We start from the raw sequence: 23667 nt of genomic DNA, 5'->3' as shown, positions 1-23667 counted from the left end.
CCCTCTTTCTCCATCAGCACAATCTGCTTTGTGTTCCCCATGCCACTCCCCGACTTGCTCTTTGGTTTTCCTTCTGCCTGCACAGTGTAACCCAGAAACACGACAGTTCAGGACCCGGATAATATCTGGGCTCACTGGCCCGTGATGACATTGACCAGACACAACTTCCCTGCCCCCCATCTGACAGCTTGCCCACGATCCAGACACCCATATGTGCACAGGCGTGACACACACATGGTCAGCAAAATAACACTGAGTTCACCCCAAAAAACAGGCTTATGTTGTCTGTTGCCCCGAAAGCTGCTGACCTTGCCAGTGCACTAAGAAGGATGCAACCAAATCCTTCACAGCCCCCTGGTTTACACACAAATACACACACACACACACTCACACACACATGACTGCTCTGTTCCCCTCAACTGTCCCGCTTTGCTTCAGCGACATTCGGGTTAAATCCACTCTGACGGGTCAGGCTCCTCTCACTGTCAGGCCAAGCTGTCGAGGCCACAGTCACTGTGAGAGAGACCACATATGTTGTGTCTGAAATCGAGTGTGTGTCTGTGTGTTTATGTGTGTGTGTGTGTGTCTGTGTGTAAACCAGGGGCAGTGGGAGGCGAGTGTGAATTAAGCAGCATGTGTGAGATCCGTGAAGCTGTGGAGAGTAAAATAACGTGTTATTCCTCCGAGGAGTTGAGGACAGGTGCGATTCCAGCATCAGGCTGTTAGAGGTGATGAGCCTCCAATGGTGAAACGTGTGATGGGTTCAGTTGCTCATTAGAGGAACAAAGGCTTGTGAATATCTACTGCGAAAGAATAATCTCTTGGAAATACACGTCTCACGTTAACATAAATATTACAAGAGAAATATGGAGAATATCCCTTAAATGTTTGAAAGTAATTCACACTAACTTGAGGTGTCTCTCCAAGTAGGTTTACACACACAAGGAATTTGCTGTGGTGTGTTTGTGCAAGAATAAATATATAAATAGGTAAAAATATTACAAACACTTAAAATAGATTATGCGATATGAAGGATAGATGTTTACAATCTGAAGTACAGAATGTAAAGTATGACATGAATTAGAGATATTTTGAGGGGCCTCAACCCAAAGTTAAGTTAACTTACTTTAAGGGTTAGGGTTAGGGTTATGGTTAGGCATCAACATGCGTCCCTTAACTTAGGGACTCATCAACAGCTGTGTCCCTTAGTGTCATAAGGGACACAGGACACTCTCCTCTAAGGCAGGTCCACCACAGGCTGGTCAGAACCTGTGTGTGTGACCCTGACATCTTGGGGCCCAGTCGGGTCTTTCCTCCTGATCCAGAGCCAATGAACAATGATTCATTAGAATTGACAAAGCTCACTGAACACGGATTTAACCCAATACACCCTTTAAGTCTATAAATATAGATAATTTCAGTGCAGAACTGTAGTAACACATATCAGCACACTTCACATCACTCACTGGTTTGTGATTCAGCTATTTTGAAACCTCGACTGGAGCATTTAGTCCTGAGCCATTGTGGTTTTCTGAAACCAGAAGTAACCGTAACTGCCTATCCTCATGCTCTCCTGGATTCAAACTGTAAATGGTGAGTAATGTAGTTTTTGCAGGAGGGTTGAATCCATAAAGTGGACGTGTGAGGTTTGTGTGTGAAAGAGGAGGAGGAGGATCAGTTAGAGATCAAGACTCACTACATGTGGCTCATCGTGACTCAGGAGATGAACAAGCATCTGCAGCGGGCGGCCAAACCTCTCTCACCTTTCTAGATGTAAATGCCATTTTGTGGTGGTGGTGGGCACCGTGCCATGCAAACACACACAAACAAAACCACACACACACACACACACACACACACACACACACACACACACACATCCCAGACATACAGACGTGAGTGTGGTGTGCATGCCAGTGGAGACATTCATGCAGCAGCCCTTTTGATTGGAGCAAAATATACACAAACACACTATTACAGGAACAATTTGCTTTTCTATGCAAACACATACCAACACAAAAATTCCTTTAATAAAACTGCATTTCCTAATCAGACGCTAACTACCCCCCCCCCCCCCCCCCCCCAGTACACTTTCTGACAAAACAACAACACTACAACCCCCACTTAGTCTGCACACACATCCTTACACTCACGTAGTAAGCACACGCCACGGAGGAGGAGAGGGAGCGTGCACGTTTTGGTGTTTAATGCGGTTGACCCAGATCTTGGAACATGCACGGCTGACTATGCAGGAAGGAGAACGAGGGATGGGGGGAGCAAGGGTTTCAGAAGGAGCAGTGCGCTATCTGTGTATTATGCATGTGTGAGTGAGTAAGATGACGGGGGGGGGGGGGGGGGGGTGAGAGGGTGGTGGGTGTTGGCCTCTGGGTGGCTCGGAGTGTGTGTGTGTTTTGTCTCTTTCTTCTGAGTCTAATCGAAAACCAGCGGGGGGCTGATGGGTAAAAGACGGACAGTCCTCGGAGAAGGTCAGAGTTAGACAGAAAAAAACAGAGAGAGAGAGAAACAGATAAAAACCTGCAAGTGAAGATAAACCTACAGGAGGTGGGGGGGGGTGTTCTCCTCTTTCTGTCTGTCTCTGCTGCGTTGGTAAACACACTGAGAGGACACAGTTCATTTGCTGCTTCTAGCTGGAGGCTCACTCACAACATGGTGCGTCCACCAGCCAGTGACATGGAGCTTCATTCTACATAAACAGTTTCAACTGCTAGGGCTGAACTAGGCTCTAGTAACACAGCCAGTAGAGTTCAGGTTGATGCACAATTCAGTTTTCTGTACAACAATGATTACTTTTAAAAGCATGTCATAAACGGAAATTAGGACAGGGTAGGAGAGGATGGGATAAGTGAGCTTAGGAGAGGTTAGTATGGGTTAGTCTAGAATAGGATGGGAAATGTTAAGTTAGGTTAGGTTAGTATAGGATAGGACAGGATAGGACAGGACAGCACAGGATAACACAGGATAGGATAGGTTTGTATAGGTTAGGATAGGACATAACAGGACAGGACAGGAAAGGAAAGGATATGATAGGATAGAATTGGCTAGGTTAGGACAGGACAGGATACGGTAGGTTAGTATGGGTTAGTATAGAATAGGATGGGAAATGTTAAGTTAGGTTAGGTTAGTATAGGATAGGACAGGATAGGACAGGACAGGACAGCACAGGACAGCACAGAATAGGACAGGATAGGATAGGTTTGTTTAGGTTAGGATAGGACATAACAGGACAGGACAGGAAAGGAAAGGAAAGGATATGATAGGATAGAATTGGTTAGGTTAGGACAGGACAGGATAGGACAGGATAGGACAGGATAGGACATGGTAGGTAAGGATAGGATAGGTTTATATAGGTTAGCATAGGACAGGACAGGATAGGATATGATAGGATATAATTGGTTAGGTTAGGACAGGACCGGACAGGACACGGTAGGGAAGAATAGGATAGGTTAGGATAGGATAGGACAGGATAGATATTCACGTTTATCATCTTCCTTAGGGGAACTTTATCCTGGGCATTTGAGAGAAAGATAAGACGCAGGCATTGCAGCCTCACACAGCCTCCCTATTTGTGAAATTGAAATTCAATAACACATTAAAGATAGACAATATTGCACACAGCGCCTCATCAGATTGTCATATAACCACGTCGATAAAGTTTCCTTATCCCTGACCGAGTCGTTTTTGTGCATAAAACCGAACCGATCCCTAATCACAGTGAGTGATGTACTAATGCAGATGATAATGTTAACAATGCTCTTATGAGCTTTGGCAGCACAGGCAAACTTCTGAGAGAGAGAGATAAAGAGAGAGGAAGAGGCTCTTGTCAAGACCCACTTGGACAGTTCTGCCTTCGTCTTTACTTTGAACCTCTCAGGAAAAGTTCAAACCCTCAACCCGTGCAGGCAGCGTACGCACATCTGTCCTCGGGCTCAGTACCTGGTGCAGGGCTTCTCCAACTCCTCACACAGATGGAGAGCCGGGAGGAGGCGAAGCTCCTTGACTTCAATGGAGAGACGGGAGGAGGAGAAGCTCCTTGACTTCAATGGAGAGATGGGCGAGTTCCTTTTTGACTCTCTCATTCACATCTCATCTTTCTTTCATCTTATCTGTGAACTCTGAAGGACCTGGCAGGAGATCAGGCACTTTGTTGGACTTGAAGAAGACTTTTGTATCATTCTGAGATTGGGTTCAGGAGGAAGATTCTCTTTTTTTTTTTTATCCATACATCGTCAGACATCACAAACCAGCATCCAAACTCCCACTCTCATTCTCTGCCGTCTTTTCTGTGCCACAAAGGAGGGGCGAACGTCTGTGGTCGGCTCGATTTGGAAGCATGACTGATTCCCGTCTTCCTCAGATGGCTTCATCTATTTTGATTACACACCCCCCTCGGAGTGTTGGCCATATCCTCTCCTCGTGGGTAATGGGAAGGAGATGGGGAATAGGAGCAGCCTCGTTACATTCCCTTTGTTATTCTGTGAGGCAATCATCTCCGCGGCTGTGATCGGAGAGCGTGATTGGTCGAGCGGGAGCGGGGTTCAAGAAGGTACAGCAGACAAACAGGAAGGAGAGAGCGAGTGGACGTTTGGAGGGAAAGAAAGACCGACGGCTGAGGAGGACATGAAGGTGGGATATAAAGAAAAAGGAAGGAGAGAGATGGATGAGAGGTGGGGGGGGGGGGGGCTGAGGGGATGACGAAAGACAGGATGGAAGGACACAGAAAGTTTTTATCTGTCTCTCACAGCCTCCATGATGTGACAGCCTTGGCAATCCAGAGCGTTCCACCATGCCGCCCCCTACCAGGGACAATCTTCCCTGCTTCCTCACACACACACCCTCCCGCAGAGCACACACACACACACACACACACACACACACACACACACACACACACACACACACACACACCAAATGTACCTCAACCCCATCCTGCCTACCAACTGCCCGTCCCCCTCACCACCACCACCCTGTGCTTCTCCGTACAGGATAATCCTCAACCCCCCCCCCCCCCCCCCCCCCCCCCCCCCCCCCCAACCCAAATACCATCGCTGGGTAAAAGAAGATATTTCCAAGGGCCTGGATCACAAGCAGTCGCACGCTGCGCTCTCACACAAAAGGCAAAGGCGGTGCACACATGCAGATGACACAAGATACACACACACACACACACACACACAAACTTATAAGGCGTGGGGATTCCAAAATGCAGATGAAAGCATCTGCCTTTCACAGATAATTACACTCCACCCTCCCCCCCTCATTCTCTCAGTCTCTCTTTTCTCGCCATCTCTATCTTCCGCGGCCTGGCGAGAAACTCGTGTTCGTCAATATGGAGGATTCACGCATCATTGACAGTCCTGGCATTGTTGTGATTGTTGTTGTTTGCTCTGCCCGTCCATGCCGGGCGAATGCGAATCACGTGAAGCAAATGAGTGGGAACGACGAGGACTAGCAATGACTCATGTGAGCCTCATTAAGCAGAAGCTAAGAGGCTAACTTAGAGCTTAGGTGGCGACGCTCAGCCGTCAAGTGGCGCAAATGAGTTCGGCCACTTTGTTTTGATTTTGTGTCATTAACACCAACGAGACTCACAATGAAGTATCTTAAAGTCATTGAGAATCCTTCAATATGGCCAGTTTTCATCTGCAGGGAGACAATAAAGAGCAACATCTCTTCCAAAATTAATTCAGAGCTGTACATATAGAGTTAAAACCGAGGGAAATAAATAACATATATGAATTATAATAAACACAGACAGACATACCAACAATGAAAGTCTAAAATATGTTGCTTGGGAGAAAATAAATACATTTAATTCTCTTTTTCTATTCTAAGGATTGTTGTTGCATCTCAGGCAATTTAAGTAGTAAAATAGCACATTTTTATGTAAGACTTTTTTCTGAGATGAGCCTATATCAAGTCAATAAATTATATGTTTTTCAAAATATTTCAGAAAAAATAAAGGAAATGGAGATTTAGGTTACATTACACATGCACTGAGCCGCTTGTCATTCCTAAATCTCATTTTCAATTCACAAAGATCAAAAGTTTATTGACTCAAAAAACATTTCAGCACAGCGAGGTGTGTTTGTGTTTTATTTATGAGCAGCTAAGAGGCCGCTGCAGGGCATCCCCATTAACACCGTCCCATAAACAGCAACACAACTGGGTTACAGAACTGGTGGAGAACAAAGGGTGAGCGGGAGGTAAGGAGGAAGTGGAGGAGGTGGAGGAGGGGATGGAGGTGGAGGTGGAGGAGTTGGAGGAGGTGATGGAGGTGGAGGAGGGTCACGAGGTGGAAGTGAAGCGACTCGACAGCGGGGAAATATTCCTGCCTACAGAGGAGTCACAAGGGGACTCACGCAACTACTTAACACAGGGCATGTGTCTCACTGTGCAGCACACACACACACACACACACACACACACACACACACACTCGCACAAACCTCCCTAAAGTCTCTTTGTCTCAGTTGCCCACAGACACACACACATATAAACTCTTACTAACTGCACAGGTGAACTCTCTGTGTGCAGCCAGCAGCTGATGCACATGTTCATATATGACAGCAGATCTTTCACTACCATGCCTCATCGTTATCAAATAATATTATGAGCCTGTAGCCCAGAAACAATGAGAAATATATTTCATTAAAATTATGTATCAAGGAGATATATCCTGCACATGGGCTGTGTTTAAAAATCCTCCTACTATTCAGAAATGAAGCAACAATGCTGGAGGCTCCTCTAGACTTTGCTCATATATAAACAAATTTAGACTAGTGTTTATGTTGTTGGTATATATTCATATTGCAAATTTCCCCCATATCTTATCTTATCTTATTTTGTCTTATCCTATCTTATCATATATTATCTTAAACATAGCGTTATATTGTGTTTATGGATTTCCACTGTAATATAGGTGATTTTATGTCTACACATTTGTAACATTAGGTACACACTCTCAGTATGAATACATTTGCATGAATATTTATTAATATACGCCTCTGAAAAGACATTTATTATACATCAACAAACAAGAACCACATCCACAGGAGGACAGAGGTGGAGAAGGTTGCAACATCGATGACGACAATGTCACCAAGCCGGGGGATAGCACAGAAGGTCGGGGGTGCAGCGAAGTCCCTGAAGATACAATTAGCGCCCGGCTACAGGAACAAAGCTAGACAGGGTTCCTCCTCCGAAGCAGAACATGGTTACAATAATTAATAAGTCAGTCGCATCAGGGGCGGCTTCGGCACAATAACAACACTTACAACTACAACAACAGGAAAAGCACTGGGACCAACGGAAAAACAAGAGGAAGAGTTTAGTGTTCCACTGACAACTGTGTGTTGTGTTAATTAAGCAGAGTTACACCTGTGAGCGGGACATTTTCGCGTTGGGGGAGTGAACCTGGAAATCAAACATCTGAAAACACAGAGCGCTCCCGTCCAAAGAAGCTTTAAATGTAAATGGAATGTTTTATAAAGTCATCTTCGAGTCTGAAAGAGCTTTAGAGGAAAAAATCACACTCACAAATTAACACACACATTCATACTGTACAGTACAGCGCCACCGCACAGCTGTCAGGGGCAATTTTGGGTTTGGGGCAATCGGACCACCAAGCGTCTGATAATGGACGATTGTCTCCACCAGCTCCTGAGCCACAGCCGCCCACGATAGACCAGTATTCCCAGCAGGCTTTCCCCTTACAAAGCCACCTTGCCGACCGATCCTTCCATCGAGGTCTTTAGTTAATCCAACAGTTTCATCCTGCTTCAAGTCTTTGCACTGAGCTGATCTCTGGCCTCAGATTCATATTTACTCTACATGTACACGAGAGTCGTAACAATCCTCTCATCTAACTCTCGGCAAGGAAGCTAAGTATCCCATTTCTCAACATACAGAATCAGTATCTAACAGATTTATCCATCTGTCTGTCTGTATGAGGAACACATATCTCAAGAACTTGTCATCTTTGCGGTTTGAAACTTGCGTTGAGTTAAATTTGATGTGATCTGTTCACGACTGATTCTCTTGCTCCGGCCCGATCCCTCAGGTCACCTTTACAGTTTCAGGATCAAAGCCATGACCTTCATCTCACATTAGATTAATCGATCACTCGTCATCATTCTGTCATTATGGTGTCATCCTAAAGTGCCATTATTGCAGTGTAATAAATATATATAGAGTGCATGTGCAGGGTGTGAATCTTCCCTCTGAAGCTGTTCACTTCTTTCCTGCAGCAGATGAGAGGAAATCCGATGCTCAGTTGAAGCAAACTCGTCTTAGATGATAAGATCAGTTCACTGCTTTAATGCTTCTGTGCAAATGTGTTTGTCTTACACTAAAAACATCCCGACTGGAACATCACTGAATACAGATTGAGCCCAGCAGCAGGAGACACACTGCACCTCGTCTCCTCCACTTTAAAACCGGTTCGGCCGAACTCAGAAGGTTGATGCTGCTCCTCGGGGGGGGAAACACCACAAACCTCATGGAAGCATTCATTTTCTATGCAGCTGCTTTCTGCGGCTTCAGATGTAGATTAATATTTCAAAATCTTCAGGCCATAACCACATCACGGCCCGGCAGTCTCAGTGCTCGGACAGAGACTTTTTATAAGATGGCTTATTAGAGTGCAGAGCATCTCAGACGTATGGGATCATGAAATCATCGAGCAGGCGTGAATGAACGGAGCCTCTGCTGCCGCTCTGTGAGATGAAAAGTGACGCTCTGGTGCAGAATATCAAACAGGAAACATGTCGGTGAACCTGCAGCTCTGCTCAAACAGATTCTGGTCAAACATCCACAAATAGCTGCATGTACAGAGGCTTCCGGGAACTGAGGGCTCTTCAGTTTTTTCTCTGTTGTGTTACAGATTTAAATTCAACCGGCATAAATTCAACAATCTGCACTCAACAACCCTCGGATATAATTAAAACATAATTTACCATCTACTTACTATCTATTAAAAATCAAAAACCTCGATTGTAAAGCAAATGAATGTCTGACAGTGAATGTTTTTCTAGTGGATGTTGTCATTAAGTCGTTTTCAGACATGAGCTCTGAAAAATCACTGGAAATAATCAATAAATAAACAATTCACTGCAAATTCACTAGACGTAAACAAGCTCATGAATAATAGAGGTGAAACCAATCATTAAAATCTCAAACACCATTCCTGTATCTGCTTTTAAGTAATAGCCAAGACTTTTTCTGCTTATCTTTTAATATTCTGTGTGACAATAAGGACCATTTGTTGATATTATTCATAGTTTTTTCCATTTCTATTGACTTTGTTGCATTTTACCAAGATCGGCTGCTCTGTTTAATCTATTATTCATTTGTTTGTGTGGCAGAAGCTCACAACACATACTTTTGTATTTGGTTTGTTTGTTGTTGATATAAATGATTCAACACTTTGGTGTCTGGCTCATCAGCTGTGGTCTCTCTAAAGTTAGAATAGCTTTGATAAAAAAAAAGATCACTTCTCTTTCTTCAGCAGTTGGTTTAGCTGAATCTTAAGAAGTTCATTCTGTTTACATAAGAATGTCTTGTTTTGAATCTGCAGCATTCTTCCCAGATGTATTGTTGTTGTTGATCTGCTTGTGTTGTGTGAAAGTAGAAAGTGGTGAAAGCAGCAAAAGCAGCCAATAACCTTTTCTTTTCTTTTCTTGGCTCATAGGTTGTGAAATTGAAGAGCTCCCTCCTGAGGCCCCCCCGCTGACTAATAACGAGCACCAATCCGTACAAGTCTCGGAGCTTCATGAGTGTGTGCACATAACCACCACTCCACCTCTGTGTGTGTGTGTGTGTGTGCGGCACCATGCTGTGGACGGTGCTACTAGCGCTGCTGGTGCTTCTGTTGCTGCAGACTCAGCTGTCTGTGTGCTTAAGGGAATTACGCACCGGGGGATCCAGCTCCCCTGCCTACTCCTCTTCATCCTCCTCTTCCTCCTCCTCTCACAATGCCACCCAGCAGCGGCTGCCCGGAGCCATCATCATCGGCGTTCGAAAGGGGGGCACCAGGGCCCTGCTGGAGATGCTCAACCTGCATCCGGACGTGGAGGTTGCAAAGGCCGAGGTAAAACACCGTCACCACAGATTCAGCCGATCACTGTACTTCCCCTCCTCCATTAAAGAACTGCAATCAGCTGCAGCGTGAAGCTTTTCTATAGAACCGTCCGAGCAGAGTAAAACGAGGTAAACAGCTGCACGGTAACGAGAGCTGTGAAGTTATGAAGGCCCCACTCTCCACCTCCAGATAACTGATGTTACAAGTCAGCCAGGAGGCAATCAGCTGATGTAGCACTGACCCTGATCCTGAAGCCGAACAGCTGATGCAAGTGTGCGCCCCCATGATGAATCGCTTTCCCCGCTGCAGTTAATGGGAGCGCTGATGTGCTGTCGTTTCCCTCCCATTTCCCCAATTAAACCAGTCATTCCAGTTACAAGTGACAGGCGCCCCAGCAGAGCAGGAACCTTACATCTTCATCAGCGCAGGAAGGCGTAGAGACTCCGAATGGGCTGTGTGTGTAGAAGTTCATGGTTATGAATGATGACAGGTAAAGAGAAGAGACATTCTAATCAGGGAAGCTCCAGAGGAGGATTTCAAAGCTGGATCGGACAAGATGGGGTCAAATGAAATAAGCAGAATTTATTTTATACTGGTGTCTGTTCTATACCTGTTGGGAATTGGCTGTTTTGTTTGTGTTGATGCTGGTTGCAACCTTCTCTCTCAAAAGGTAAAAGCGATCTTCAGTGATTTAGCCACGGTAAAGAGCTCATGGTGAAGGTGTGAAGCCAATAAGATGAAGAGTTCTGCAGAAATGCAAGCCACATTCAGACTTACAGGGATTTCTGGAAATATTTATACAGCTCGTGAAAAATCTACAAATCTTTTCAGTACCAATTAAAACAACATTTCAAAACCACTGCATCAGGAGGTGAGAGGAAGATTTCCACTTGTTCTGTATCTCCATTAAAACCGCTCTACCTTCTGTCCTTCTGTCCTTCTGTCAGGTGCACTACTTCAACATAGAGGAGCACTTCCGCCGAGGCCTGGCATGGTACCGAGCCCAGATGCCCCTCACCCTCCCTGGCCAGCTGACAGTGGAGAAGACCCCTGGATACTTCGCAGCTCCTCAGGCCCCTGCGCGGGTCTGGGACATGAATCCGGCCGTCCGCCTGATACTCATCGTGCGGGACCCGGCCGAACGACTGGTGTCTGACTACACCCAGGTCCTTCACAACCGCCTGACCCGCCACAAGCCCTACCTGCCTCTAGAGGAGCTCCTGCTGCACAAGGGCCACATCGACACCGGGTACAAGGCGCTGCAGAGGAGCTTGTACCACCAGCATTTGGCTCGCTGGTTGGAGGTCTTCCCCAGGGAGCAGATCCACGTGGTGGATGGTGACGCGCTCATTCGGGATCCTTTTCCTGAGCTTAGAAAGGCCGAGAGGTTTCTGGACCTGCCGCCCAGGATCAGCCCCAACAACTTCTACTACAACACCACCAAGGGCTTCTACTGCCTCCTGTCTGCAGGACATGACAAGTGCCTGGACGAGTCCAAAGGCCGGCCGCATGCGCCCCTGAGCGCCCAGGCCTTCAAGAAGCTCTGCCGATACTTCAGGAAGCCCAACAAGTTGTTCTTTGAAATGGTGGGCCGGTCGTTTTCCTGGTGCTGATCGGTGGTGTAGAGACGCTGTGGAGACCAGACACATTCAGGGACTGAGAGGGAGAGAGAGATCTGTTGTTTGTGTGTTTTTTGCCGGTAGATGAGTGGAGATAAGTTCTGATGAAGTCCCTTGTTGTTCATACCTGCTCAGGTTCTAATGAGGCCAAAATTCATGGCCCAAACGTGTGTGAAGATGTCAGGAGAACTCAAACTGCTGTTGGTGAACAAGACTTTTAGCATGATCATGCAGGTGCCTCCCTGGACAAAGCTCTGACAGCCGTGCCAAACAACGAGTCTGATACTGAGAGATACCTGCTGTTACAAGAGCATGTGCAGAATCGACATGTGATAGAAATAGAAATAGACGAGTGGGGAAAAGAAGATGAAATGATTTGTTGCACTAAGAACTCTACATGCTTAGAAAATCAACGTCGACAATTTCAAACCGGATTTTTCATTTTTCTCGACAGCTGTTTGTGTTAGGAATAATGTTTGAGTTCAGTCAATTTACTTCGTTCTTCTGTCATTTTACTGGGTTGAGTTTTAGATATTTCTAGTTTCTAGATCTCTAAGGTCTATTAACAAGTAGACACATGTAGTACGTTGACTAGCTCGTGTTTCTTTTGAGTATGTTCTTCTAATAAATGTGTTCATTCCAACCGTCTCCTGTCTGAACCCGGTGATGAGGTGTAAAAGGGTTTGAAAACATCAAAGCGAGGAACTCAAGGGTGGGGGGGGGGGGTAGAGCGTCACTGACGGGGCCTCACTGGAAGCTCCTCTCTCTCCCTCTCAAGGTGTATGAAGATGTTCTCTGTCAGGGTCTATCCAACATGTTGCTTAGCATCAAAGTGAGCCCACGTTCTCCTTTCATCACGGAGCTGAAGGAAGGAATTACCACCTGTCTCACACGCGGCAACAAATCAAACCTGCGGGTCACCTGGAGGGTGTGTGTTTGAATCTCCACTTTCATTTACAGGATGTCCTACTTTAATTCACTTCATCTGGAAGGACTAGATTAGTGACAGGTCGTGACATCAGCGTTAAGAGATGAAACCAGAGGATTAGAGGGTAAGTGCGTTGGTTTTTTAACTCGGACATTGTTTCAGCAGCACTCAGCCACAATACAAAGTGTGTGAGGTGAAACACAGTTGAACATGTGGCATTTTAAGCCTTTAAAAAAATATATATATAAATCGAACCAGGGCGGCAACCAATGAATATTTACATTGTGATTTAAACAGTTATTTCTTTCTATATCTATCTATCTATCTATCTATCTATCTATCTATCTATCTATCTATCTATCTATCTATCTATCTATCTATCTATCTATCTATCTATCTATCTATCTATCTATCTATCTATCTATCTATCTATCTATCTATCTATCTATCTATCTATCTATCTATCTATCTATCTATCTATCTATCTCTATCTCTAATTATCTATCTGTATATCTATCAAGCTATCTTTCTATCTATCTATCTATCTATCTATCTATCTATCTATCTATCTATCTATCTATCTATCTATCTATCTATCTATCTATCTATCTATCTATCTATCTATCTATCTCTATCTCTAATTATCTATCTGTATATCTATCAAGCTATCTTTCTATCTATCTATCTATCTATCTATCTATCTATCTATCTATCTATCTATCTATCTATCTATCTATCTATCTATCTATCTATCTATCTATCTATCTATCTATCTATCTATCTATCTATCTATGTCACACACTCATAAATATCAGTATCAGTCTCCTAACTAACTGAGAGAAAATTAACAATTGATCAACTGCAGATGAAATTATAACCTCGTCATAAAGAGGCCACAGGATTTTGGTCTCAAGACTCCAGCAACATCCCGCTGCTGTGCAAGGAACTTTCTTTCTTTCTTTCTTTCTGATTTTGAAAATGACAAATATCCCAAATCAAAATATCCTGAGGACAAACGCTGCCATCTTGTGCCGGTTGATGCAGTCGGGAGCTGCAGTCTGCGCAGTGGGGCGACTGGAGGACGCAGCCGAGGCGTCCAGCTCTCGCAGACACTCGACCAATCGCGAATCGGCCTCAGCTGTCAATCACAGTATCCAATAATCATCCAAAAACTAATTAAAGCCAAAGTCAACAGGAGAGATGGGAGAGTTTGTTCTTTATCTTTATAAACAGTCTGTGTGTGGTGGTTTTACACTTAACCTCCTGCAATCTGAAGTGTACGACAGTGATCGGAGCTGCATCAATACAATTAAAAAACCATCACTGTTGCTGCGATGCTTCTCTTTCCTCCAGAACATCTACCACAGCAAACATGATGTGTCATGAAACCAGTAAAACACATGTTTCTGGATCATAACCTCAAACGCTGCCCCAGTTTGTTTTTTTTAAATCTGCATTTCAGGCGTCTCCTCTCGGCTGCAGCAGAAAACTGGAGCTGACGGCCGACTCCCGGCTGTCACCCTCCCACCGTCCTCCGGAGGAAAGTCTGGAGACAGAGATGTAAGAATAAACAAATGATTCGTGCTCTTTGAAGATGTGAGGCTGCTGCAGCTTTCATGTGCTCCTGCAGAGGCTCGTGCTCATGTGGACAATACATGTGATGTCCCGCTTGATCAGGAAAAAATCTCTCTCCTGGGTCAGGGGCTCCTGAGTTTGCAGCAGTTTCCTTCACTTGAGAAATCTGAGAATTGATTCACTATATAAGTATAAATCTAGTAAAGAAGCCAGGGGTCTGATCTGAATGTTCTGTTCCTTCAGATTCTTTGACAGAATGTACATAATGAAAAGGTGTGACTCGGATCCGATGCTTTATTATTGTTCTGCTGTGGGTGCAGGGGTGTGGATGAGATTTCTGCTAAAGGTCAGTTCTGTTGGTGTCGTAATGAGATCCTCCCGCCGTGAGCTGCTGCTGTTTCTATCATCTCACAGTCTTTACACCTCTGAGTCAGACGAGAGGAAACTGAGCTGTGGATAAAACCGCTGTGAATATTTCTCGCACATTGTTTATAGATGATTTAATAGAGAGAGTTTCTGACGCGGCGCTCAGCAGAGACAGGAAAGGAGATAACGAGATGAGGCCGAGAAAATCTAAGTTGACTTAGAGTCTTTTAAGTTGTGAAGTTAATGAGACTCCTCATAAGTGATGCTTATAAGTTCTTTAACCTTCAGTCGGAGCCAGACTCAGACATGAGATGTGATTTAATCTTAAATAACTCCAATCACGAAAGTGTATATTACTCAAATCAACGTGTATTTCACAACCTGTCAAACTATTTCTGACTTTTAATTACATATCTTAATGTTTGGGTCAAGAATTAATGTACTTTATTTACTCTCTTTAAAAATGTGACATCAGACGTTCAATTTAATGATCTTGATGAAAACAATCAGATATTAAGTGGACTGATGTTTATGAGTGTGTTTAATCTGGTGCAGCTTCATTGCAACTCTACAAACTTTAATAAAATATAACACGTTATTAAGTAAATGTAGTTTAGCTGGAACTAGCTTCCCTCCAGTGACACACGTATCTAACACCCGGAGCAACAAATAGCAAACAGGGCACAACTGATATGTTTCAGCCCTGAGATCACAGACGCTGGGGATAAATAAAGTTGATCACATGATTCTCACCACCAGCAGCTGACGAGTGCTGGTGCAGTCAAACAGCTGCAGGGCATCATGGGAGTGTGCAGGTTTCTCAGAAGACTGCTGCAAATATGGTGTGAGACATGTTCTGTGTGGTTTCGTGGTGGAGCTGTGTCTCTCCATGTGGTCTCGAGGAAGGTGATGATGATGATGCTTTGTGCACTTAGGAATCAACAGCTGCCACCAAGAGTCTGCAGCCTCTGTGACTTTGAACGTGTAAGTGCTATAGGGAATGCATTACGCCTATGTATGTGTGTGTGTGTGTCTGTGGACTACTTTTACACTTTACATTGCGAGTCACATTCACCCACTGACACACACACACACACTCATCAAGCGTTATTCACTGCACTATTTATATCTCTCACCATTCAAACACTGTCAGGTTTGAGGGTTCAGTGTCTTGCACAAGGACACTTAGGCACACAGAGCAGGAGCTGGGAATCGATCCACAGATGCTCGTCTTAGTTTCAGGTGATTATGAATATCATAGTCGATGTCTGACAGATCCTGCTTAACACTCTGGCCATTTAAATACACTTAAATGTTATATATAGATTTAAATGAGACCGACCTCTGTTGTTCTGGGAGTTTTCATATTATTTTCACTGTTAAGTTTTACTATTCGATATTTAATCATTTTCTCCACAACTCTGAATCAAAATCTAATACAAGAGGATAATACAATTTAAAAAAAAACTCTGTTCGGTTCATTTGGAACTTTTGAACTCAACAAGTGTAAAATTATAATTTGCATCCATTTTATTCATGTAACCCAATGTCTTCTGCAGCTAGAGAAAAAAACAACACCACAGGAATTTCAAACACTGTTGTTTATAAAGTTGCTGCTGCCACATGTGTTCATTAATAAATACGTTAGAAGTTTTGTTTCAAACCTTGTTCCCTCTAGTTTTGCAAAAATCCACTTTGCTATTTGAGATTTGTATATTAAATGTTATATCACATTCTTATTTAGTTCATATTGTTTTTTCCAGGAAGGTGTGTTATTGGGAATGTCAGTGGCTCCCCCTCCTGTTAAATTATAAACTTGCATGACAGGTTCCACGGCTGCTGTTGGAAAAGTCATGTTGCAGTAGTCAATAATTATTTAGTCATAAACGCCACACAAATTAAACACTTAGTCTGAGACATGAGATGATTTCTAGCCTCAGAGTGAATTCAGTTTTATGGATAAATTTGGGGAACTCGCGTGATGAGTCTTCAGAGCATCCACATCTGGTTTTTCTCACATGAAAAAAAAAACATGTGCACTGAAAAACCAAACTGAAAACCATGTTGTAGTTTTGTTTGTGTATTGTTAGACAGTCATAGCACCTCACGTATAAAACTTACAAAATTCAGAACAGCAAAACTAATTTCAAGTAGGGTCTTCAAGCCAAGGACAACATGCAAATGTTATTTAATCAAAGATAAAATACGCAAAGTCATTTTCTTGAACATGAAGCTTTTAAAAGACTCTAACCTCTTTACTTACTTAACTAAAATACCATCGACTTCAGGTTGGGGCGTGAATGAAGCACTAGACTGTTTTAAATATCTGGGCCCTTACTTTCTCTTAGTCATAGTTGACAAATGCTTTACTAGCAGTGATGCAAATGTGCACAGCGGCTGAAACTCAACGTGTAAAATGAAAGTCGAACAGCGTCAGAAACATCATCACAAAACACTGCAGCAGATGGTCGCCATGAGGGTTTTTCCATTTTAATGTAAAAAATTATTTTAATACAACACTATGGTTGTGCAGTTCAAAAGATTACAGTGAGTCAAAAGGAAAAATAAGCACCATCTCAGTTAGCTGTTCACTAATTTGCTGTTCAAAAATCTCTTCTCCTTAAAAACTTGTATTATAGTAAATATCGTAACTTCAAGAAAATAACCACAAAGCAATTTTTTTTTTATATAAAAAATGGTTTAACAATTTCTTTTTTCAGTATAAAACATTACAGAGTCCCAGGCCAATCGAACAAATTCACTGTCACCACTTAAAATAATCACGAACTCCCCCAGTCAAACGTTCTACAATAACATACAAAGGGGTTTTTTTTGTCGTTAAGGGGTTTACTGTACTTTTTCTAGTTATGGGAAAATATAACAACACAAAGCCTAACAATCACTCTTCGTTTGCTATAATATTAATAAAAAAGAACAAATGTGAACTCCTGGTCCGATCAAAGCCCAAGCCCCAAAACTTCTGGTCAACATGGCGTCTATGCAGTCTTCTGCTGGCCCTTCTTCCCGATGAGGGATTTGTGGATGTGGGGAATGACACCTGTAAACAGACAAGGGTCGGTGAGATGAGACATTTCAAACAAAGACTGATGTGTTTAAATATACAAGTAATAAACCAACAGGATTCGTCTGTGGGCAGAATTCCTCCGCTTACCTCCCCCAGCAATAGTTGCCTTGATGAGGGAGTCCAACTCCTCGTCACCACGGATGGCGAGCTGCAAGTGACGGGGAGTGATACGCTTCACCTTCAAGTCTTTGGAGGCGTTGCCCGCCAACTCTAGTACCTGGGAAACAAAAAATGACTGTTAACAAACATCGGTGGAAACACCTCACAGATGCAACACGTCCTCTAGCGTGAACCACGAATGTGCACGGTGCGGCGAAGGCTTACTTCAGCGGTTAGGTACTCGAGGATAGCAGCGCTGTACACAGCTGCTGTGGCTCCTACACGACCGTGGCTGGTTGTGCGGGTTTTCAAGTGCCGGTGGATACGACCCACTGGGAACTGGCAGGCGACAAGACACGAGACAGCGGTTAGGAGTCGAACCCAATGAGAAACAAAAAGCACGACATGAAGCAACGAGAGTGAAGGGGTTTACCTGCAGTCCAGCCCTTTGGGAGCGGGACACTGCTTTCGCCTTGGCTTTGCCGCTGTCTTTTCCTGCTTTGCCACCGGCCTGTTGTAGAAAGGAAATCAAAAAAAAACAATAAGCTTTCCAAATGATGAGGCTCAAATTTCATAAAGTGAAGGTCAGTGTAATCTGGGTTGAGTCAAATTTAACAATTTGAGATATTTTTAAGACATTTATAAAAGTAATTTAAGACCCCCATAAACGTCAAAACAATATCTTTGATTGAGAGTTTGTTTAAATCTATTATAAGCATAGGAAATATCAGAATAACAGTGAGGGAGGGTAACAATGACGTTTCCTGACAAAGCTCAACATATGACCTCAGACACATTATTGTATTATTATTATGAGTTGGTTTGCAGATAAAGCTTCATTGACTTGTACATACAACTACTTTTAGACCTTAAATTTCGTTTTAATTTAAAACTTTTCCTGAAACCGCTGGAACAGAAAGTAAACACTGCTTTTATCGGCTTCGAACAAAAAAACACGCTGGAGGATCAACGGGGCAGATTCCCGGTTCAACTGTCACCGCTTTTCCCGCCAAGGCGAAATAAAACACAACAAACGAAAGAGGGGCGGTAGTGTTGGTGGTGGCGGGATACGAACCCCCCCACGCACACACAGGGGGTAAAAGCCCGGTGAAGTTGACAGCCTACAGCGGGGGATTCTAACGGAAACACACCGGGGGCTGTCAGCTGTGGACCCCGCGGGAAAACAGCGGGACGGTCAAGTTCTACATTCGTGGATTTTAACCGGAGGGAAAAATAAAATAAAAGTTCAACTCACTGAATCGTGCACGTGAATTAAAAATAAATAAGCCACACGGTCGATTTCCTTAAAATCCCCCTCTCAAAGTTTACCCACATATTCACGAAGACATGCGATCAATACTCCGACCGTTGAGTGGCTAAACTTAGCCTGCTAATGGTTGCTAACCCAGAGGCTACACCGACCCGCAGAACGCGCTCTACCGCCAAAGTTGCCGCTTCGCTCCGGCTTCCACCCGAAGGAAATACACACGAACAAACGTCATCCAGGGATTTACCGGGAAAAATCACAACAAACACCGCACTTCTTCTGCTAATGCTAATGCTAACGCGCTAGCTGACACTTAGCTCCTTAGCGAGCTCTTTTTTTTTTTTGTATTTTTTGTTAAGCACACAGCCCCCGGTTCACCCTGTAACCGGCACTTTCTCCCGGTAACACCGCGGTCTCGCCGTACCCCAACTGCAGCAGCCGAGGCGCACCTACCATTTTCCCGTGTTTGATTGAAGAAGCGAGCGGACGGAAAACGCGAAATCTCCGATCCCGAAAGCGAAGAAACAATAAAGCCTCTCGCAAAGCTTTGGCATGCGACCCCTCGTGGGAGTCCAGCGAGCCAATGGGAGCGGGCGTTGTTGCTTCGAATCGCCGCGTCGGCCAATCGCAAGCGGGCTTACAGGGCGGTCACCCATCCCCCACACCGTGCCCGTAGGTCGTGTCCGCCTATGCGCACGGAACCAACAAGTAGGCGGGACTTCGAGCGTGTCCTTCCGCCCTGAAAACACACATAACACACAGGCAGCGGTTGGATTTACTCATGAATATGAGTTGCACGACACTTGTTACTGCGCCAGATTCAAAATGTCCGCACCCACAGAGCGAGGACGTTCATGAATCACAGTTAAACTCAGTAAATCGAGTCCAGCTGAGTGGATTCAACTTCACTGGAGGAGTGAGGAGCGTATATACGCTGTCAAGGGGGTGGGACGTTTTCTTGACTGACAGATGAACCGGCGAAAGAGAATGCGGGGATTACGGTTGTTGGTGTGATGGACAGTAGGAGAGGCCAATGAGAGCTCGCGGATCTGCGTCCGGTTTCCTGAAGGCGGAGGTGGGGGTCAGAGCGGCGCAGAGAACGGGCTGCTGGTGGCGAAGATGGCGGATGGGGACAGTGGCAGCGAGCGCGGCGGTGGCGGAGGCAGCGGCGGCGGAGGTGGAGGCAGTGGAGGAGGTGGCGGTAGTGGTGGCGGGGGAGGAGGAGGAGGCGGCGGCGGCGGGTTCCAGCACTACCAGCGGGACGCGGAGACCCAGGAGCTGGCCTCGAAGCGGCTGGACATCCAGAACAAGCGCTTCTACCTCGACGTGAAGCAGAACGCCAAAGGCCGGTTCATCAAAATCGCGGAGGTCGGCGCCGGGGGCTCGAAAAGCCGCCTGACCCTCTCCATGTCAGTGGCGGCGGAGTTCCGCGACTACCTGGGGGATTTCATAGAGCACTACGCCCAGCTCGGGCCCAGCACCCCGGAGCAGATCGCGCAGTCATCCGGCGGGGATGACACCGGGCCTAGACGGGCCTTGAAGAGCGAGTTCCTGGTGCGTGAGAACCGTAAATACTACCTCGACCTCAAGGAGAACCAGCGGGGTCGCTTTCTCCGGATCCGGCAGACCGTCAACCGAGGACCCGGGTTCGGAGTGGGAGCCGGTGGCATCCCCGGGTCCGGCCTGCAGACCGGACAGACCATCGCTCTCCCGGCCCAGGGCTTGATAGAGTTCCGCGATGCTTTGGCCAAGTTGATAGACGACTACGGCGGAGACGAGGAGGAGCTGGCCGGCGGCGCAGGGGCCGGGGGCTTCAGCGTGCTCCCGGAGGGCACCTCCATCATGGTGGACTCCAAGCGGTTCTTCTTCGACGTGGGATCCAACAAGTACGGAGTTTTCTTGCGGGTGAGCGAAGTGAAGCCCAGTTACAGAAACTCTATCACGATCCCCTTCAAGGCGTGGGGCAAGTTCGGCGGAGCGTTCAGCCGCTACGCCGAGGAGATGAAGGAGATCCAGGAGAGGCACCGGGATAAGATGTACGAGAGGAGGACCGGAGAGGAGTCTGAGGGCGACGACGTGGACGACGATTGATGGAGAGGAGGCCACTTGTGATGAAGCCCGACAACATGATGCAAAGTCTGGAGATATACAAGAGAGAAAGAGAGAGGAACGACTATTCTGTGCATGACGAATCGAACATTTAAAATGCAAAAAAAAAGAAGCAACAGAGTAACATAAAAAGTATATTTGACTGAGAAATTACTGTCTATATAAGAGATTAATGTCCTAAAGTGTAGGTGGATGTTATAGCTAAATGAGTGCAGACTGCAGTAGTCGGCTCCTGTATGAGACCCCCCCCCCCCCCCCACACCCTATTGATAAAGAATATTATATATATCTATATATAGATTGTCCATTAGAAAACCTCACACGTGTAGCCCAGCAAATTAAGTTCGACAACACTCGAGACCACACAGCCTCACTTCCTGGTTGATACCCAATGGCAAGAGCTCACCTGGCGCTGACCTGTGATGATGAGGAAGTGCGTTATACTCCGACCAGCAGGTGCAGAGTGGGAGTGAGACGCCTGCATCACCCACCATGGCTGTGTGTGCGTGTTCATTTGTCTGAAGTTAACGTACGGCTTGCCCAGACAGACCCACGACACTTAGCCAAGGTCTTCAGCTGTATCTGAGGGGGAGGATGGGGGGGGAGCAATCCCTGGCACCGCAGGACGACCTCATGGCCCGAGAGGTCTCACGAGGTGACCTGCTAAAAGCACACGACTCGTTTGGATTCCCTGGACACTCCTGATGAGTCCAAATGATTTCACTCATTCCCTCCTTCCCTCGCTCCCTCCCTCAGGTGCTGACCTCCTGCTCCAACAGCTGAAGTGTGGAGAGGCCTGCTCACACGTGGCAATGCCCGTCCGTAATTTTTGGGGGGTGTATCAGCATTTTCTCGAGGTCCTGGGTGCAGATCTGGTTCTGCCAGTCGCTGCGTTTGAGACGTCTGTGGCAACTGATAATGTTTCAAATTATGCAGGGCCTCGTTTGACCCCCGTGACCTTTGGTCGACGGAGATGCGGCGAGCTTAGGCCTCTTAGCACTGGTCACGTTTTTCCCCGAGTTAAAGCTTAATATTGCCGGGCTTCAGCTACAGTCCCGAGGCGAACTGACCTGGTTGACCTATTTAGGATGCGCTATTTGGATCCTTTTAATCCTGAACTCAGACCATTAATGACTGAAGTAACATTCAGTCCGATTGTAAGACAAATTTGGTGCTTTTGGAAAACACAACCCACAGTGGGGTGCTGTACTTATAGAAAAATATATACTGGAAGAGATTTACTTACTAAAAATATCAAGCATAGATAGACTTATTTTTCAAAAGAGATATATTGAAATATGTCTTAGGAACATGAGACATTTATAAGATAACGCTGCCTAAAGTGGCTTATTTAAAACACTAAACTTGGATGCAACTGTCCAGGGTGATATTTCCTACCTGCTTTTTTCCTAACCTTTTCTTTTATTCCTTAGAGGAAATAACAAAAACAAAAAAAAGAGTACAACAAATTGATAACACAGTATGTTATAGCAATTTCTAGAAACTACTTCATTGAAGTAGTTTGTCAGCAAACACTCAGCACTCCAGTTCACTTTACAGAGCATCGCGTTGTCCCCTCATTTCAGTCCACACGTTTTTACCATGTTTGTCATAAACTGGCTTTCCATCAGTTGCCATACGACGCAAACATAAACACCCGCAGTCATCAACTTTTTGTCTTTAGTGCTCCTTTTTAAAATAAGATCATTTTTGCATGCCTGCTCTTGCGCGGAGCTGCCTTGTGTTCTTTTTATTTGCATACTCTGATTGCTGTATGATGGTATTTATCCTTTTTTTTTTCCTGAGAGCAGTTTCCAGTTTTATTTCTATAATGCAACGGCGAAAAAAAAGGTTAAAGTTTACTTCTCAGCCTAATAATAAAAAAAAATAAGCCACAGACTTCCCATGCTTTGGGGAATGTCACCTCCATCGTCCCATTTCCTTCGGTGTGTAAACCCTCTCGTTGAATTTTACTTTACCCACTTCAACACAGCAGAGACATGCCATATCTGGGAGCAATAGTTTTTTTTCTCTTTCTTTTCTATTGATATAAATATACTATATATATAATATTACACATGAGATTGAACTACATCCTTCTTCCTGTACTGTGTTACGTGAAATGGCAGCTGTTTCAGTCATGTGTGTTCTGCTGTAATATTCTACCAAGTTCCTTTCAACGAGAAATAAAAAAAGAAAATGTTTTTGCTCAGGAGAAGTGTGGTGTCTTTTATACCTACTGATTATTTTCAAATCCACTGGTGAATTGTTTTGCCCAAAAAATGCTTTACAAAAATGAAGGTGACCTCTTCATGTTGCCTGTTTTCTGAGACACAGTCCAAATCCACAGGTTTTCTATTTACTACTGCATCTTAAACTAAACCAGTGAGCTGTTAAATACGTACATTTAAGTCAAAGGAACAGTTTTACTCTAATTCTGAGATTCAAAGGTAGAAAAGCTCAGAATAAATGAGTGTAAAACTGAAAAGCACTCACAACATCAACAAAATAGAAACCAGG

The 23667-nt window shown here is 44.9% G+C and overlaps 3 protein-coding genes across 3 annotated transcripts in view; 2 read left to right on the top strand and 1 right to left on the bottom strand.

Moving 5' to 3' along the window:
* Positions 1-12366, top strand: part of hs3st1l2 (heparan sulfate (glucosamine) 3-O-sulfotransferase 1-like 2) — a 19741-nt gene extending 7375 nt beyond the window's left edge. The window contains exons 2-3 of the mRNA XM_062382025.1: positions 9710-10108; positions 11047-12366. Of these exons, the coding sequence (XP_062238009.1) occupies positions 9851-10108; positions 11047-11712 (924 nt within the window). The 5' untranslated portion in view covers positions 9710-9850 and the 3' untranslated portion in view covers positions 11713-12366. The remainder of the gene's footprint in view (positions 1-9709; positions 10109-11046) is intronic.
* Positions 12367-17050: 4684 nt separating this feature from the next.
* On the bottom strand, positions 17051-19651 carry LOC133937288 (histone H2A.V). Its single transcript, XM_062381386.1, has 5 exons — positions 19492-19651; positions 18205-18282; positions 17997-18110; positions 17760-17889; positions 17051-17645 (listed from the first exon to the last, which is right to left on the bottom strand). Exons 1-5 carry the CDS (start codon positions 19492-19494, stop codon positions 17584-17586), a joined length of 387 nt encoding a protein of 128 aa, XP_062237370.1. The 5' UTR covers positions 19495-19651; the 3' UTR covers positions 17051-17583.
* Positions 19652-20132: 481 nt separating this feature from the next.
* LOC133937272 (transcriptional activator protein Pur-beta-like) lies at positions 20133-23359 on the top strand. Its single transcript, XM_062381385.1, has one exon. The coding sequence runs from the start codon at positions 20158-20160 to the stop codon at positions 21127-21129; it is 972 nt and encodes a 323-aa protein (XP_062237369.1). The 5' UTR covers positions 20133-20157; the 3' UTR covers positions 21130-23359.
* Positions 23360-23667: the final 308 nt, after the last annotated feature.

This window comes from Platichthys flesus, chromosome 3 (genome assembly GCF_949316205.1).
Source record: "Platichthys flesus chromosome 3, fPlaFle2.1, whole genome shotgun sequence".
In the NCBI taxonomy this organism is placed as follows: Eukaryota; Metazoa; Chordata; class Actinopteri; order Pleuronectiformes; family Pleuronectidae; genus Platichthys; species Platichthys flesus.
Note: the sequence above shows the minus strand (reverse complement) of the source record. Positions and strands in the feature narration are given on the sequence as shown.